Source organism: Pteropus vampyrus, unplaced genomic scaffold (assembly GCF_000151845.1).
Source record: "Pteropus vampyrus isolate Shadow unplaced genomic scaffold, Pvam_2.0 Scaffold28, whole genome shotgun sequence".
Taxonomy (NCBI): Eukaryota; Metazoa; Chordata; class Mammalia; order Chiroptera; family Pteropodidae; genus Pteropus; species Pteropus vampyrus.
Genome location: NW_011888809.1, coordinates 8828868 through 8842698, shown reverse-complemented (window position 1 = coordinate 8842698; position 13831 = coordinate 8828868). Strand labels below are relative to the sequence as shown.

General features: G+C 37.9%; 1 protein-coding gene across 1 annotated transcript in view; it reads right to left on the bottom strand.

The window, feature by feature from the left end:
• Positions 1–13831, bottom strand: part of NBAS (neuroblastoma amplified sequence) — a 267834-nt gene that overhangs the window by 172202 nt on the left and 81801 nt on the right. Inside the window, 2 exon segments of the mRNA XM_023528505.1 lie at positions 4553–4706; positions 7659–7742. Of these exon segments, the coding sequence (XP_023384273.1) occupies positions 4553–4706; positions 7659–7742 (238 nt within the window).

The window sequence follows — 13831 nt, the reverse complement described above, 5'->3', positions numbered from 1 at the left end:
GACTAGTGCCGGGCTGAGCCGTGATGGAAAGAAGACAGCTCGAACAGAAGCCAGGGAGAATGGGACTTTGTTTTTGTTGTTGTTTTATTTATAAAATGGGATTGATTTGAACCTTATGTCCAAAAAAAAAAAAAGGGCAATAGACACGGTTGGGGAGAGGCTGAAAATTCAGGGAGAGAGAGACTAGGTGGCTGAAAGAACGAGCCCGAGCAGGTTGGGACGATGGAATCCGGAGTCCAGGTACAGAAAGAAAGTAGCTTGAAAGCAAGAAGAGAGACCACTTCCTCAAGGAAAAGGGGCAAAAGTAAAGACGAATGGAAGTGAGTTCTCGAATTTGCTGAGAATGATGAGGGAATGAGGAGCAGAGAAGAGAGAACGGCCACGGACTGCACACAAAACACATCGAGCATATCGAAGGTCCACCCAAAGCCCTTCGAAGATGCAGGTACTGATGGGGAAAGATGAAGTGGAGAAAAGGAAATGCATTTCAACCGGAAAGAGTGGTACAAATAAATATGAGGAGAAAAACTACAGCCAGGTAAGGCATGAGGCAAAACAGAAGTGACCTGGTAACACTTCATCAGATAAATGTTTTTTACCTGATGTCTAATAATAAAAATATAATTCATGTCTGTAAGAATCCATCGACCTGTATACCAATTAAAAAATATCCCTGCCTCAGATGATTTTTCAGAAAGCATGAGAAAAATGATGCCTAAAACGTAACTTTGTGCAACTAAAAGTCTGAACACGTAGCACATTAGCAATGTATAGTCACCAATTTTGTGATCCAGATTCATTTCTCTAATATCGACTTTGAATTTGTGGCTTTCCCAAATACTTATTGAAGCAAGAATGATTTAGAATCAAATAACTGACACCTTAAATGAAAGTAGGCTCTCATGCGACTTAAAGAATTATACAACCAACCCCAAGCCCTCGCTGGATAAATATCACCGCTATACACATTTTCCTAAGCCAACAACAAAAAAAAGTTTTGCTAAGGCACTAAGGAAAAAGAAGTCTCATATCAATTAAATCTCTAAAAATGAAAAAGATAAAACTATGTTAGATTTCACTTCGATCATAGCATAATCCACACGAAATATCAATACAGAAAATGAAGCTAAAGAACAATAACTGTTAGAAGTGTTTTTAAATAAATGAAAGAGACAAAAGAAAGAATAGAAGGAAGCTAAATAAAGCATCCCCAAATCACTTTTCTTTCTTTATAATTGTTCTTAATTATTCAAAAAAGAATTAAGGATGTCTAGAAATTATTAGACTGTTAAAAACTTTTAATTTCAGAAAGTTCTGGGTTTTTTTTTAATAGACGTTATTTTTTAGAGCAGTTTTAGATTGAAAGCAACCATTAGTAGGAAGTATAGTAACTTCCCATATACTCCCAGCCCCCACTTACCAACAACCTCCTGCACTGTTGACATCAGTGATACATTTGTTGTAACTGATAAACCTATACTGACACATCGTTATGCAGGCTACATTAGAATTCACCCTTGGTACTGCACATTTTATGGGTTTGGACAAATGCATGACGATGGGTATCCGTCATTATGGCTCCATACAGAGTAGTTTCACTCCCTTAAAAATCCTCTGCGCTCCAGTAATTCGTCCCTCTCCAATTAAATCCTGGCAACTACCGATCTTTTCACATCTCCACTGTTTTGCCTTTTCAAAATGTCATACGGTCGGAATCATACAGTATGGATCTTTTCAGATTGGCTTCTTTCACTTGGTAACATGCATTTAAGGTTCTTCTAAGTCTTTTCTTGACTTGATGGCTCATTTCTTTTTAGCATTGAAGAACACTGCACTGCATGATTATACAAAGGACATCCTGGTTCATCAATTGTAACAAATGCAGCATTCAGATGCAAGATGTTAATACAGAGATAACTGGTGGGGAGCAGGGTAAGAAGTGGTCTATGGTAATGCAGTACTTTCTGTGTCAATCTGGGTTACAAAATATTTAAATACTACAAATTGGAGAATAATTAGTGATCTTTTGAAATGCATGAGGCTGGCTGCCCAAACTTTTTACAGACATGAGAAATTTTTGAATTCTCATTTCTAGCTCAAATAACAGATATCTAGAAATCAGTTATTTAAGAGTAGTATATATGAATACACTCACACAGACATTTCCCCTTGCTCTCAAAAAGCTCTATCTAGTTCATCTAGGAAACCACAAACACCACAGGCAAAACCAATCCAAACAGAAACCTTTTTCTTATTAGACAGAGACAATAGGAAACTCCATGCATTTGTAAAATTCCTATAAATCATATGATGCCACTGGAATCTTTAAAAATGTCTAGATACAAGTTAAACGACCTGCATTTATTTGTACAAAAATGTGCCTTCCTGGCTCACTTGAGAGCTTTCTTCAGCAATTCTCACCAAGTGAGTTTCTCCTATGTTAGCAAAATAAAAATGCCTTTGTTTAAGGTGACCGATATGAATGGGTCATTTCCAGACGCCAGGTATTGGTCTAAGGTGACAGGGCTCAATGGGAATATAACTCTCCACCAGGCGGCTTTCTGAAAATCTGAGTATTTCTGTCGATCACAAGAATCAGTGGGACCTACTGACATTAAGGGGGTAGAGCCAAGAATGCTGGATGTCCCACACAGGCAGGGCGGTCCCACATAACCAGCTTGTCCTGACCCCACCTACCCTTCAAACGTCATGAAAAACCTAGTTATAGTACGCTGAGTCCAGATCCCAACTTCATTTAAACAAAACTCTTTTTTGTATGGTTTAATTTACACAGAACTTTCCTAGAATGCAGCAACTATATAATAAAGGGAAGATATTACTTTGTTTTGTTAAAAAGTTTACCACGAGTTGTTCACATCCCAGACAGTGATTTGTGGTATTTAACTCCAACAATACAACATAATTAAATCTACAACTTCAACTATTTTCTTCAAAGTGAGTTCTCACTGACTTTACTTCCTAGTATAGTCATGACTCAACATTTACATATTTTATTTGTCCTATTATTGCAATCAAGTCATTATAAATTATTTTTTGGAAATTTTCTATTAATAAGATGTCTATGATTTTCTCATCAGGATAATAAGGAAGTACTACAAAATATTTTTGCTACAAAAAAGATACTATGAGTGTGAGAACCCCTTTTTTAGATTAATTTACCTTGCTCTCAGCAATTAAGATGTGTGTAATTGTTCATTTTTTATATGGGCTCTAGAAGAAATATTATAGAGAGACCTGGATTTTGTCTGGCTCTGTCAATGCATATCCCTGAGCAAGTTGCTCACTTTCCTTTCTGTGGACCTTAGTTTATCTACTTATCACATAGAAAATTAGACTACATCATCTCCAGAGGTTCTTTTCATAACATCTTAAGATTCTAAACATTTGCTACTATGGTCCTCAGCCATCTTCAAAATCCTGGAAAGTCCATCATAAATATTCTTGGCCACCCCCCAAAAGTTTGGTCTATAATATTCCCATCAGCTCCAGCAAATAATTCATCTTCAATTCTATGAATACTAAAAATAGGAATTAGATTGAGCAGAAATTCAGAAGGCTATCAAATGGAGACACAGGGCCATGCCAGATACACTACAAAGAAACTTAAACAAAGGGCTGTACATTCCTTCCACAGAACTGCTGCTCATCAGACCCTCTGGAATCACCCTTCCCGTACAACGAAAAACTGATGGTAGGACAGGGGGTCCGAAGCCACGACCGCAAGAAGGAAGAAAAAGGCATCCACTGGCCAGACCCTGACGGAGATTTCGCAGTGCATCCTGCCATTCTTTGCTCAGAACTGCCAACTTCTGTTCTCTAAGATGAAGACAACTATTGGTTACATTTGCAGAACACCCGATGAGCAGAACTGTTAATGTTCTCTCCAGTGTTATTTTCTTTGTTCTCGCTGACCCTGGCATAAGAACTAAAGCGTGAAAACAATCAAGGTACCGAGAAGGTAAGTAGCGGGTCCGGTCGCAAGGTGTGTTAGTGGAAGAGTCACGACGAGTATTTAGATAGCCGAAGCGTCGGCACGATCCTCATCCCTCTCCCACGCCCCTTCTCCATAAAGGGTTATGCTCAGTAAAGGCGCATGGGAACTGAGGGAAAGTCGGCTTGGATTTAAGACAAACATCAGAAAGCAGAGCTGCGAACAGGGTTCCCGAAATGCAAAACAATGAACTGCATTACCGCAACATGACAGGAGACTAATCAAGCATTTCTAGGTTGATATAATCTTTTAAATTAATATGATATTAAGCTATTAAAAATTTATGGAAAATCTGGAACAGCATGGACCATATTTTACAGCTTATATTATAAGAAAGATTTTGAACAACTTTTATTTGCTTTTTGATAATGAAAAAAAGCCACAAAGAAGTCTGAGGCAAAGGATAAATAAACGAAGGTGGTAAGAAATATTCATTCATCCCTTGCAACCACTGTTAGCAGCCACTACATGCACTGAATCCTTAGGATCCAAAGCAGCACTCCTGGCATCACCGAGCAGCAGCTGTCACTGTCCCCTCACCTGTCGAGCGTAATGCTCTATTTCCTCCGCCCTGGTCTGATACCAGTCTATAACATCCTCGACCGCGAGCTGGGTTGCCTTGTACCTCAGCAACTCGGGCTGTGCAGCATACAAAAACTCACTCTCATCTTGGAGACTCGGTTCGGCCGCCATTCTGTAAAGCACAAAAGGAATGATTAATAGGTGATTGGAACGCTGGAAAAAATTATAATTTTGTGAAAGAGAGGGAAAGCACTTAGAGACGGGGAGCATGTACGCATGTGTGGCTGTGATCGTGTGTGCCTGTTTTCCTATATGTACGTACACAGTTACAAGATAAATGGGACATTTTTTGGACACTTATTTTCCTATCGGTTTTCCCAATTTAAAAAATGAGAATGGAGAACAAATCACGACTGTGCCACAAATCAATCAAACGAGTATTAGCGAAATGAAAATCACCCTGGGAAGCTTTTACAAAATGCGCACGGCTGGGTACGTGCCATAGGCCTGCTAGATCAAAATGACCTGTGATGTCTAGCTAGGCCATTTATGAAAAGCATCCCCAGGCCATTTTGATGCAAATATAAGAAACCCATGTTTTCCATGTTCGTAAAAAGAAATAGAAACATGCCTTATTTGTCAACAAAATACCTTTAGTAGGCAGGTGTCAGCAACACAATACTACCAGAGCATTTGCAAAACACGAAACTACACCACGCCTCATCAGGAGTGAGAAAGAAACGCCCAGAGGTAGGCACACAGGGATCGCAAATTACGAGTTTTTTTAGAGGATGATCCCGGCCAATTACTTTCCACGGTTAAGGACTAAAAAAGAAAAGAGTTAACTTAATGTATTTCAGAGACATAGGGAAAAATGCTGTGTCCCAGGAGGGACATTCATTCATCTACAGTAAGTGGGCGGTAAATGACATGTGTTAAGACAACTGCTTTGGAGTCAGAACTGAGGCTGCAGCACGATGCCAACGCTGAGAGACGTTGTCTAAATAAGTGAAAGGTGGTCTAAGATTCACTTTATTCACATAAAAATGGAATGATACTATGCAAGATTATTAAAAATAATATAAAGGACAGCGAGAACTCTGGCACAGAATAGGTGCCTAATCCTAATTTTTACTTATAGATATTATTTTTATTGGAATTATTAGTAGTTATAATATACGACCAGACACAAAGCCCATAAACATTTGGGCACTTTATCCACATGCCTTGGACAACCCCTTGTGCCTATAATTGGTGGCCTTTATTTATCTAGTGTAACAACTGCCAATAACATTCTGACCAGTGATTTTTCCCCAGAGTGGAAAAGCCCCGTCATTCCCCCTAAAATTTTCCCTTCAAAGCTGCCCTGCTGCAGCAGGGAAAAACACCTACCTACAAGCAACTCTGAGTCCTTTGATATATTTTTCAGTCCTTGTTTCCCTCTCAACACCAATTGATGGAATTCGACCACTTTCCCCTCTGGAAGCACGCTTCTCTTTGACTCCAGCATGCAATACTGTCTGATTCCTCTCATCTTTATGGCTGCTCCTTTTCAGTCACCTTTGCTAGAATATCTTCCTCAGCCGGCCATTAAACAGCTCATCCGAAGACTCAGTCCGGCTCTCTTCTCACTCTGTACTCTCCCTTCAACTCTAAAATATAAATTACCACCCACATCACAGCAACTACCATGTTTTTACCCCTGACCCGGACTTCACTTAGAAGCTCCAAATCTATTTGCTTTCCAGACATTTCACAGGCACTTCAAACCAGATCAAAACTGAATTCATGTTTTCTCTTTGGAAGACTGTATCCCTAATATTCTGGAAAATCATGATGGTATGCTTTAGTATAGAGGGCATTTTTATCTGAAAACTCATAACCTTCAATTCTGAGTAATAGTTCTGAATTATTTCTTATAACTTCCTCCCTTTTAATATCTGTGTTGTCTCCTTCTAAAATGCCTGTAATTTCCATATTAGCCTTTTCTTTATCTTTGCTCGCTTATTGTCTAGCTCATTATTTTTACTCTAACTTCTAGTAAAGTTCATTGCTTTTATCTTCCAACTCTTCTAATTTTTCTGTACCATTATATTTTCTAATTTCTCAAAGTTCCCTTAGTTCATTGTTCCTATGTTATAAAATCTTACTGTTATTTCACAAACACGGCGTCTTATCTCCCAAGCAATATTAATTATAATTTTTGAAGTTTTCTTCTTTTTACATGACCTGTCTTTCAGTTACATTTTCTACTTGTTTTGCCTCTCCTGTCCATCTGCTCTGCCTGCTGAAGTTGAGCCTCAGGTGTACAGAAAGCACTGTAGGTACGGCAGGACCTGTTCATTTGCTGGATTCACTGTGACCTAATAGTGAACTAACCTCTTGGGACTGTATCTCAGTGTCTAAAGGCTTCTTCTTGGAGGCTATTCCATCTCTCCAGAAAAGAACTCTCCAAACTTCTACTCGGTGAATGTCCCTGCACTCTAGGAGCAGGGTGGGGGAAAGGAACCAGAGCTTCAAGATTCGGGTTATAAATTTTCAGTAAATGCCGATTTTCCACCCGATCACTCCACCCTCATCCTGTCCAGGAATCTGGAAGCTCTCTGGATCAATCTGGAGCTTCTCTGGCTCAATCCACGAGTCCAAAAAATAAACCTCTGCTCTCATGTAGGGAAAACATGGAAGGAGAAACGGCGACAGAGTATTATCCGACGTTTCAGTCCATACCTCATCCCCACCCCTTTCCTTGAAGCCTCCACATTCTGAGGCCTTCCGAGGTTAAATCTTATAAAACCGAAAATTAAAACTGAGTCAAGAACAAAATTGCATGCATACCATAAAAACTATAAAAAAAATTACCTGTGTATGTCAAAGAGTGAAAAGGAATACCTCAAAATGAAACAGAGTTGTTTGAATAAGGGTCACTTTTAGAATAATTCCTCTGTAGCATTTAATATTTTTTCATTAAAAAATTCTTTACTTAACTAGAGTAAGGTTTTTTTTTTAAGCCTCACTCAAACTCTCTAAGTCAAGGACCAACTTCGCACACCACACGGCACCTACGGGGCCTTCCGTCCATCTGTGCCACAGAGGAATGAAGCCCCCTTCTGCGGGCAATTCTCACCTGCACTCGGACTCCTCACACCAATCTTTATCTCGATGTTTACGTTCGTGCCAAGGGATGATCATCAACGAGTCGCCGTCATAACTTCAAGTAAAAGAAAAAAATACATAAGCACTTAAAATACACATTACCTCACTGACTGGCTACACAAGGGACACGAAGCAAAATGTATCTCTAGCACCTTAAATCTCCAAGACTCCTGTTTATGGTACATAAGGTGGTACATGATACACGTCATATACAAATGTAAGTTAAAAATACCAAATTGATGATTTCTCTTCTTTCATAAAATAGTCAAAAAGGAGAATTCTAAACGAAGTATTTGGCAATAAACTAATGGATGGTGTGGGTACGTACCCATTCACACGTCCCAAAACGTTTACAAAGACCCCATGCTTTATGTCAATACCAACATAAATGGCCCCTTGCCTTCGAAAAGCTTACGAATGAGCTTCCTATGATCACAGGATGCAACCACTAGCTACACGTATAAGTATAAAGCACGTGAAATGTGGCCACTGATACTAAGAGAGAGAACTCTAATTTTAATTAAAATGTAAATAGCGACGTAACTAATTGCTACCGTACTGGACGGCACAGACAGACAGAGAGGACAGGCAATAGCAAGAGTGAAGAAATGATTTTGCAGGTTAAAAATATCACTAAAACATAACAGGAGAATCTAAAAGAGGCAAAGGCCTGATTAAGAAAATTAAGAATAAATTGAAAGAGAAAAGTGAGATAAAAAACAGTATGGTAACACAGCAGAGCCATGTGCTACAAATCAGGAGGCAAAGGAAACAGAACACATCTGTCTTTTAACTAGCTATGCAGTCTGGCACGGGACTTTCTAAAGTGAAACACTTCGAACATTATTTCTAAGGTCCCTTTTAGCTCTACATCCCAAGAACCATGAAAACTGAAAAATTCTGAATTAAGAATAAAGACAAAAATTTTTAAATCAAATTTCAACTGCCTTTATTATATAATAATTCAATAAAACATTTTCTCTCATATTTCTGAGTATCAATAGTATCATTTTCCTAAAATGTATCATAGCCCCAGAGAAAGAATGATGCTCTTGTATATTATCAGGTTATGTTTTGTACTCTCTTATCCTACTAGGTGATAAAATATGCCTTGCACAACAAACACTTCATAAACGCTTGAAAATTATGTTGATGAAGAGATTAGTACTCATGTACAAGATAACAGGAGTCCACTGGTGGGTTTTTAAGTAGAAAAGGGAACTAAGAAGACCTGGAAATGGGCAGTGTTGGTCACCAGCACCCCTGCAGATATTGTTGGTGCGAATTACCCAAAGTTCCCCATTAGACATATGCAATGAGAAATTTATTATACGGCATTTTAAAAACACAGCATTTTACCCACATTTTAACTAGAATGCAATGTCCTAGCAAACTAAGTAACAGAGACACATTTCTGAAGGCGTTTGAGTTCATATTTTTAAATTTCTGAATCATACAGATGATTATTTAGAATGGATGTCATAATCATACTATTTCATTTGTTACCAAGTGAAAAACTATTTTTATTTTCTTCCTTGTCGATAACTAATAGTTCATCAGAGACCACTGAAAAGTAAAAAAGGACATTTGGATACAATGATGATAATGCTCATTCTTCCAACATAAGAATAAATTATAGCAAAGAATTGAGGAATGAGGAAAAACAATAAACATAACAAACTATTATTGTCTTTTCTAATGAATGCAGACATAGTTCCATAAGCTACAACAATTTTAGAAAAAAGCATCATAAGTTGAGATTTGTATTTTCTGTACGAAGAATATACTAAATACAAGGTTTATTACTAAAGTGATTAGCGATGCCGTGGGACTCTCAGCAAAACGATATTTATTTGGTATTAAAAAACTAAAAAGTTGTGAAACTTTGTTATGCTTCACTGAATGGAAATGGGTAAGAAAACATACCTATTTTCATCATAATACACGCTGAAGACAAGGTCCACTCAGAGGCCCACTCCAAAAAGCAGACCTAAGAGAGCGCTAGGTTAGTACAGTGTTTCGCTGCATCTCAAGGCCCAGCACGACCAAGCATTTCTACGTGTGCTGATCGCTGCTGAGAGAGCATTTCTGACCCGTGGTTGGGAATGTACGTATGCGGAGGACTTGATGTAGTTTGTCTGTGCCTTGAACGCCCGCACTGTTCGAGGGTCAACCGCAATAATCACAGTGCTACTAGTAATATAGCAGTGATGATCAGCTATGGTAATAATCTTTAACATGTACGGATCTCTTACTATGGTCCAGACAGAATAAATTGCTTTAACGTGCAATACCTCTGATGAAAGAGCAGGCCATACTAGTAATGGCATGTATCTACAATAGAGATAATTGGACATATCATTATACTTCAGGGGGAAAAAAGATTTTAGAACATATATTTCCCTAAATCTTATTTGTCATATTTCAAAATAATTGATTTGTTCTGTCATTACCGTCTAAAAAACACCCATATTTTAACTACTTATTCTTTCATAAGGTAAGCAAAATGATAGAATACTTAAATTCAGAGAAATCTTGTTCATTAATTCTGTTCACAACAAAAATACGTCATGTAAATTAATAACTAAATAAGGTAAAATTATGGTTCAAAAAAAAGAAAGAAGCCTAGAAAACATAATGGTTCCTTATAAAAAAAAAAAAAAAAACTATAGAAAGTTTGGTTAGTTATAAAACTTACACTTTGAATCTAAAGTTCTATAAACACAAAACAACATTTACATACTTTATTTCATCTTTTTCTTCTATTGTTTCCACTTGGTTTGGAAGTCTTAAAAATGTAAATGCATCATCCACACACACACAAAAAAAGTGCACAGTAAACTTAAAATTATCTCTTTACAAAATAATGACTGTTTTTGTTTAATTTTAGGATTCTTTATATTAGAACCCTGTTCCATTGTTTCTTTCCAAAAAATAAACTTTGCTGGTTTCATTTAAAGAGAACATTTATGTCAGCAGGGAAGGAATGCATATAACAAGTTCTATTATGTTCAACTTTTCTCCCACCAATTATTTCTCACACTAAATAGAAATGTTCTATTTCAAAGAAATTTTATCAAGAAAAAACTTACAAAAAGTTCTTTTATTCATGTCTTATACCCTGGAAACAAAAGCTAAACAGACAGTGAATTACTACTAATTGCCGCCTTTTAGGCACTGGTTTTAAGATGTGGAGTTATATTTATTTCTATTATTTCGCACAGAAGAAAATGTTCTGGTAAATAAAAGACAAAAACTAATGACTTGGGCCTACATGTATAACTACCCTATGGTCAACATCACTGAACAAGTCACACTGATCTGAATCGCGAAGGGAAACCAATCAAAAAGCTAGTTATCGCTCAGATACCAAATTGGAAAGAAAAATAGCTAAAGGCATCATTTGGAGTTCTCTGCTGCACCAATGGGGTTCAATTTAATTAAAGAATTCCTTATAAAATAGAGCAGAGAATAATTACACATCCTCAAACTTACCGGCATCCTCGATGTTAGCAATGTGTACAAAAGAAATGAGACTACAAACGCCAGCCTCTGGGACTCAGGATCCTCCTCCCCCCACCCCTGGCTTAATCTCTGGGACCCAGCTGCTCCCCGGCTCCATCTACTTAGTACATGCCGTAATAGTACCTGCCCGAAATGAAGAGATGAGCCAATATTTTCTTGAATTCTAATCCATCATAATTAAGAGTATGCTCTCAGAAGTCTAACCTCTGTTAGAATGTGACTCCACCCCACAGAGCTGAATAACCTTATCAAGGGATTCAATCTGCCTGTGCCTCAATTTCCTCATTAGTGAAAAAGAATAATAATCATTCCAACCTCATCTGGATTTGGACAGGATCAAAATAGTATGTTTATACAAAGCCCCTAGAGCAGTACCTGGAACATAGTTAAGTGTTAAACCATCAAAAGAAGCATCAATTATTATTAACACCAGCAAGGGTTTTCATGGGGCGTGAAATACCCATGCGACTGGCTGACATTTCCAAATCTACTCTATGGTAAATAGCAGTACCATATTAACAATCATATCAACGATTATATTTACAAATACCTAACAACTGCAATAAACTCCACCGACACCATCCTAAGTATATGGCAACTGGCCAATGCAATAAATAGTAATAAGAAAATGTGATGAGCTGATTTATGGAGTTGAAATAAGTAACAATTTCCACGAGGCATCATCTCTCTCCCAAATGCTTAAAACCAAGTTTGAAAATGAATTTTTAATCACGCACAAGGGATGATTTGATTATTTCTAAGGAGAACTAGTCTGTAAAATCATTAAAGTTTACGAGACAGCCACAAACTCCTGTGGAGACCCATAGAATTTTTCAGAAGAGTTACTTAAATAACTGAGAAAGGCTGCTCTTCACAAAGGTGTTTAATGTCAAAAAACAAGAGACAACAGATGAATATACACGTCACCACCGCTATCACCTGTCACTTGGACAGATGATCCTAAATTCTGAGAGACATTGAAGAACAATGAGGAATATCTATGCTTGCTACAAGATAAGTTACTAGGAAAAAACGGCAGCCTCAAACCCAATTTCAATAGCCTATAGGTTAACAATAACAAGCTAAAATGGACAACATTAAAAAAATTCCCCAAACAAAATATTTATGTAATAACTTTTACATTCAGCATTTGGCGTTATACCTATAACAAATATTTTAAGTGCATATGTTTTATTTATTTTTGTGATGATTTTTCATATTTGTAATACTGCACCTATGGAAAACAGGGGCTCAACTTAAAATTGGTGAATTACAATTTCCATGTACCACAATGAAACCACAGACTCAGGGCTGCCAGAACTTCATTCGGTGAGAGGGAACCAGTATGAAATGTGGTGGTGTTGAAGGATCTAGGTGTAAGAGCCAACTGCGCATTGATGAGGACCATCCCCAAACTGCGGAGGCCCGAAACTACATGTTTACAAAGACCCGCACGCAGTAAGATGACAGAAATCCAGTCAGTGTCATTCCCTTTCACTCTGTTACTTAGACTGACACAGAAGCAGCAGGGAGAATGGCGAGGCCCTTATTTACTATTACTTAAAGACAACCAGAACCTGACAAATTTCCTTTGGTTTATTAATTAAACCGGAAAAGGCTTCTAGGACAAAGATAAAAGTATATGACATCTGAATTTATCAGCTACGAAGCTAATGAAATGTACCAAACATTCATAAACTGTACCAATGTACGTTATAACCCTGAACCTATATAAGGTTGTAGTGCTAACGGAGTTTGAACAAAAGAATTAGAGAAGAATGTTTTTTATCTTTGATTCATATCGCCACATGAAACCACAAACAATGCCCACACAGATCCCAAGCCACAGGAAGGCTGTCTCACTGTCGCCCTTCGAGATCCCTGCGTATTCCCACATCTGTGCCTGAGCTGAACGGGCATTTGACACACTATCAAAGCTGCTAACTGTGCCCAGCCCGTGGCTAACATTTATGCGGTGCTGCCTATGTGCGAGGACAAATGTGAAGTCTGAGCATATACACACACGTACACGCACATATCCAGCATTCCTGAGAGATAACCGATATCATCCTTTCCATTTTACAGTGAAGGAAACAGAGGCACAGAAATGTCTTAGTAACTTGTCCAAAGTCACACAACCAAAACGCTGAACCCAGGCAGTCCAGTTCCAGAGGCCGAACTCTCAGACGCCGATATTCTACCTACCTGAATTCCATCTTTTCAAGCTCAAACTACTGCTTCTCACAGATGTGTCTGTGACCATTCCAAGTGAGACTGCTTTTTCCCCATTCTGAATTCCCACTACCTATGACTGGACAATTCATCTGGCACTTACTCCAACTTAACCTCATGATAACATACAGGTGGTATATTCTTTTCACGCTTTCCTGGAGTTATCTATGATTTTCTGAAGTTCTTAGTAAATATTCTGCCTCCGCATGAAAAGTACGTATTCCTTTCCAGTAAATACTACTTTCCATCCATCACAACTCGTAGTAGTGCCATGTGCACAGCAATAATAAATAATTTTAACTCAATTTATATAAATGCACTAATTCATTTAATTCTGAAAAAAAAAAAAAAACCCAAAGCTTACATATTACAATTATAAATTTGCAG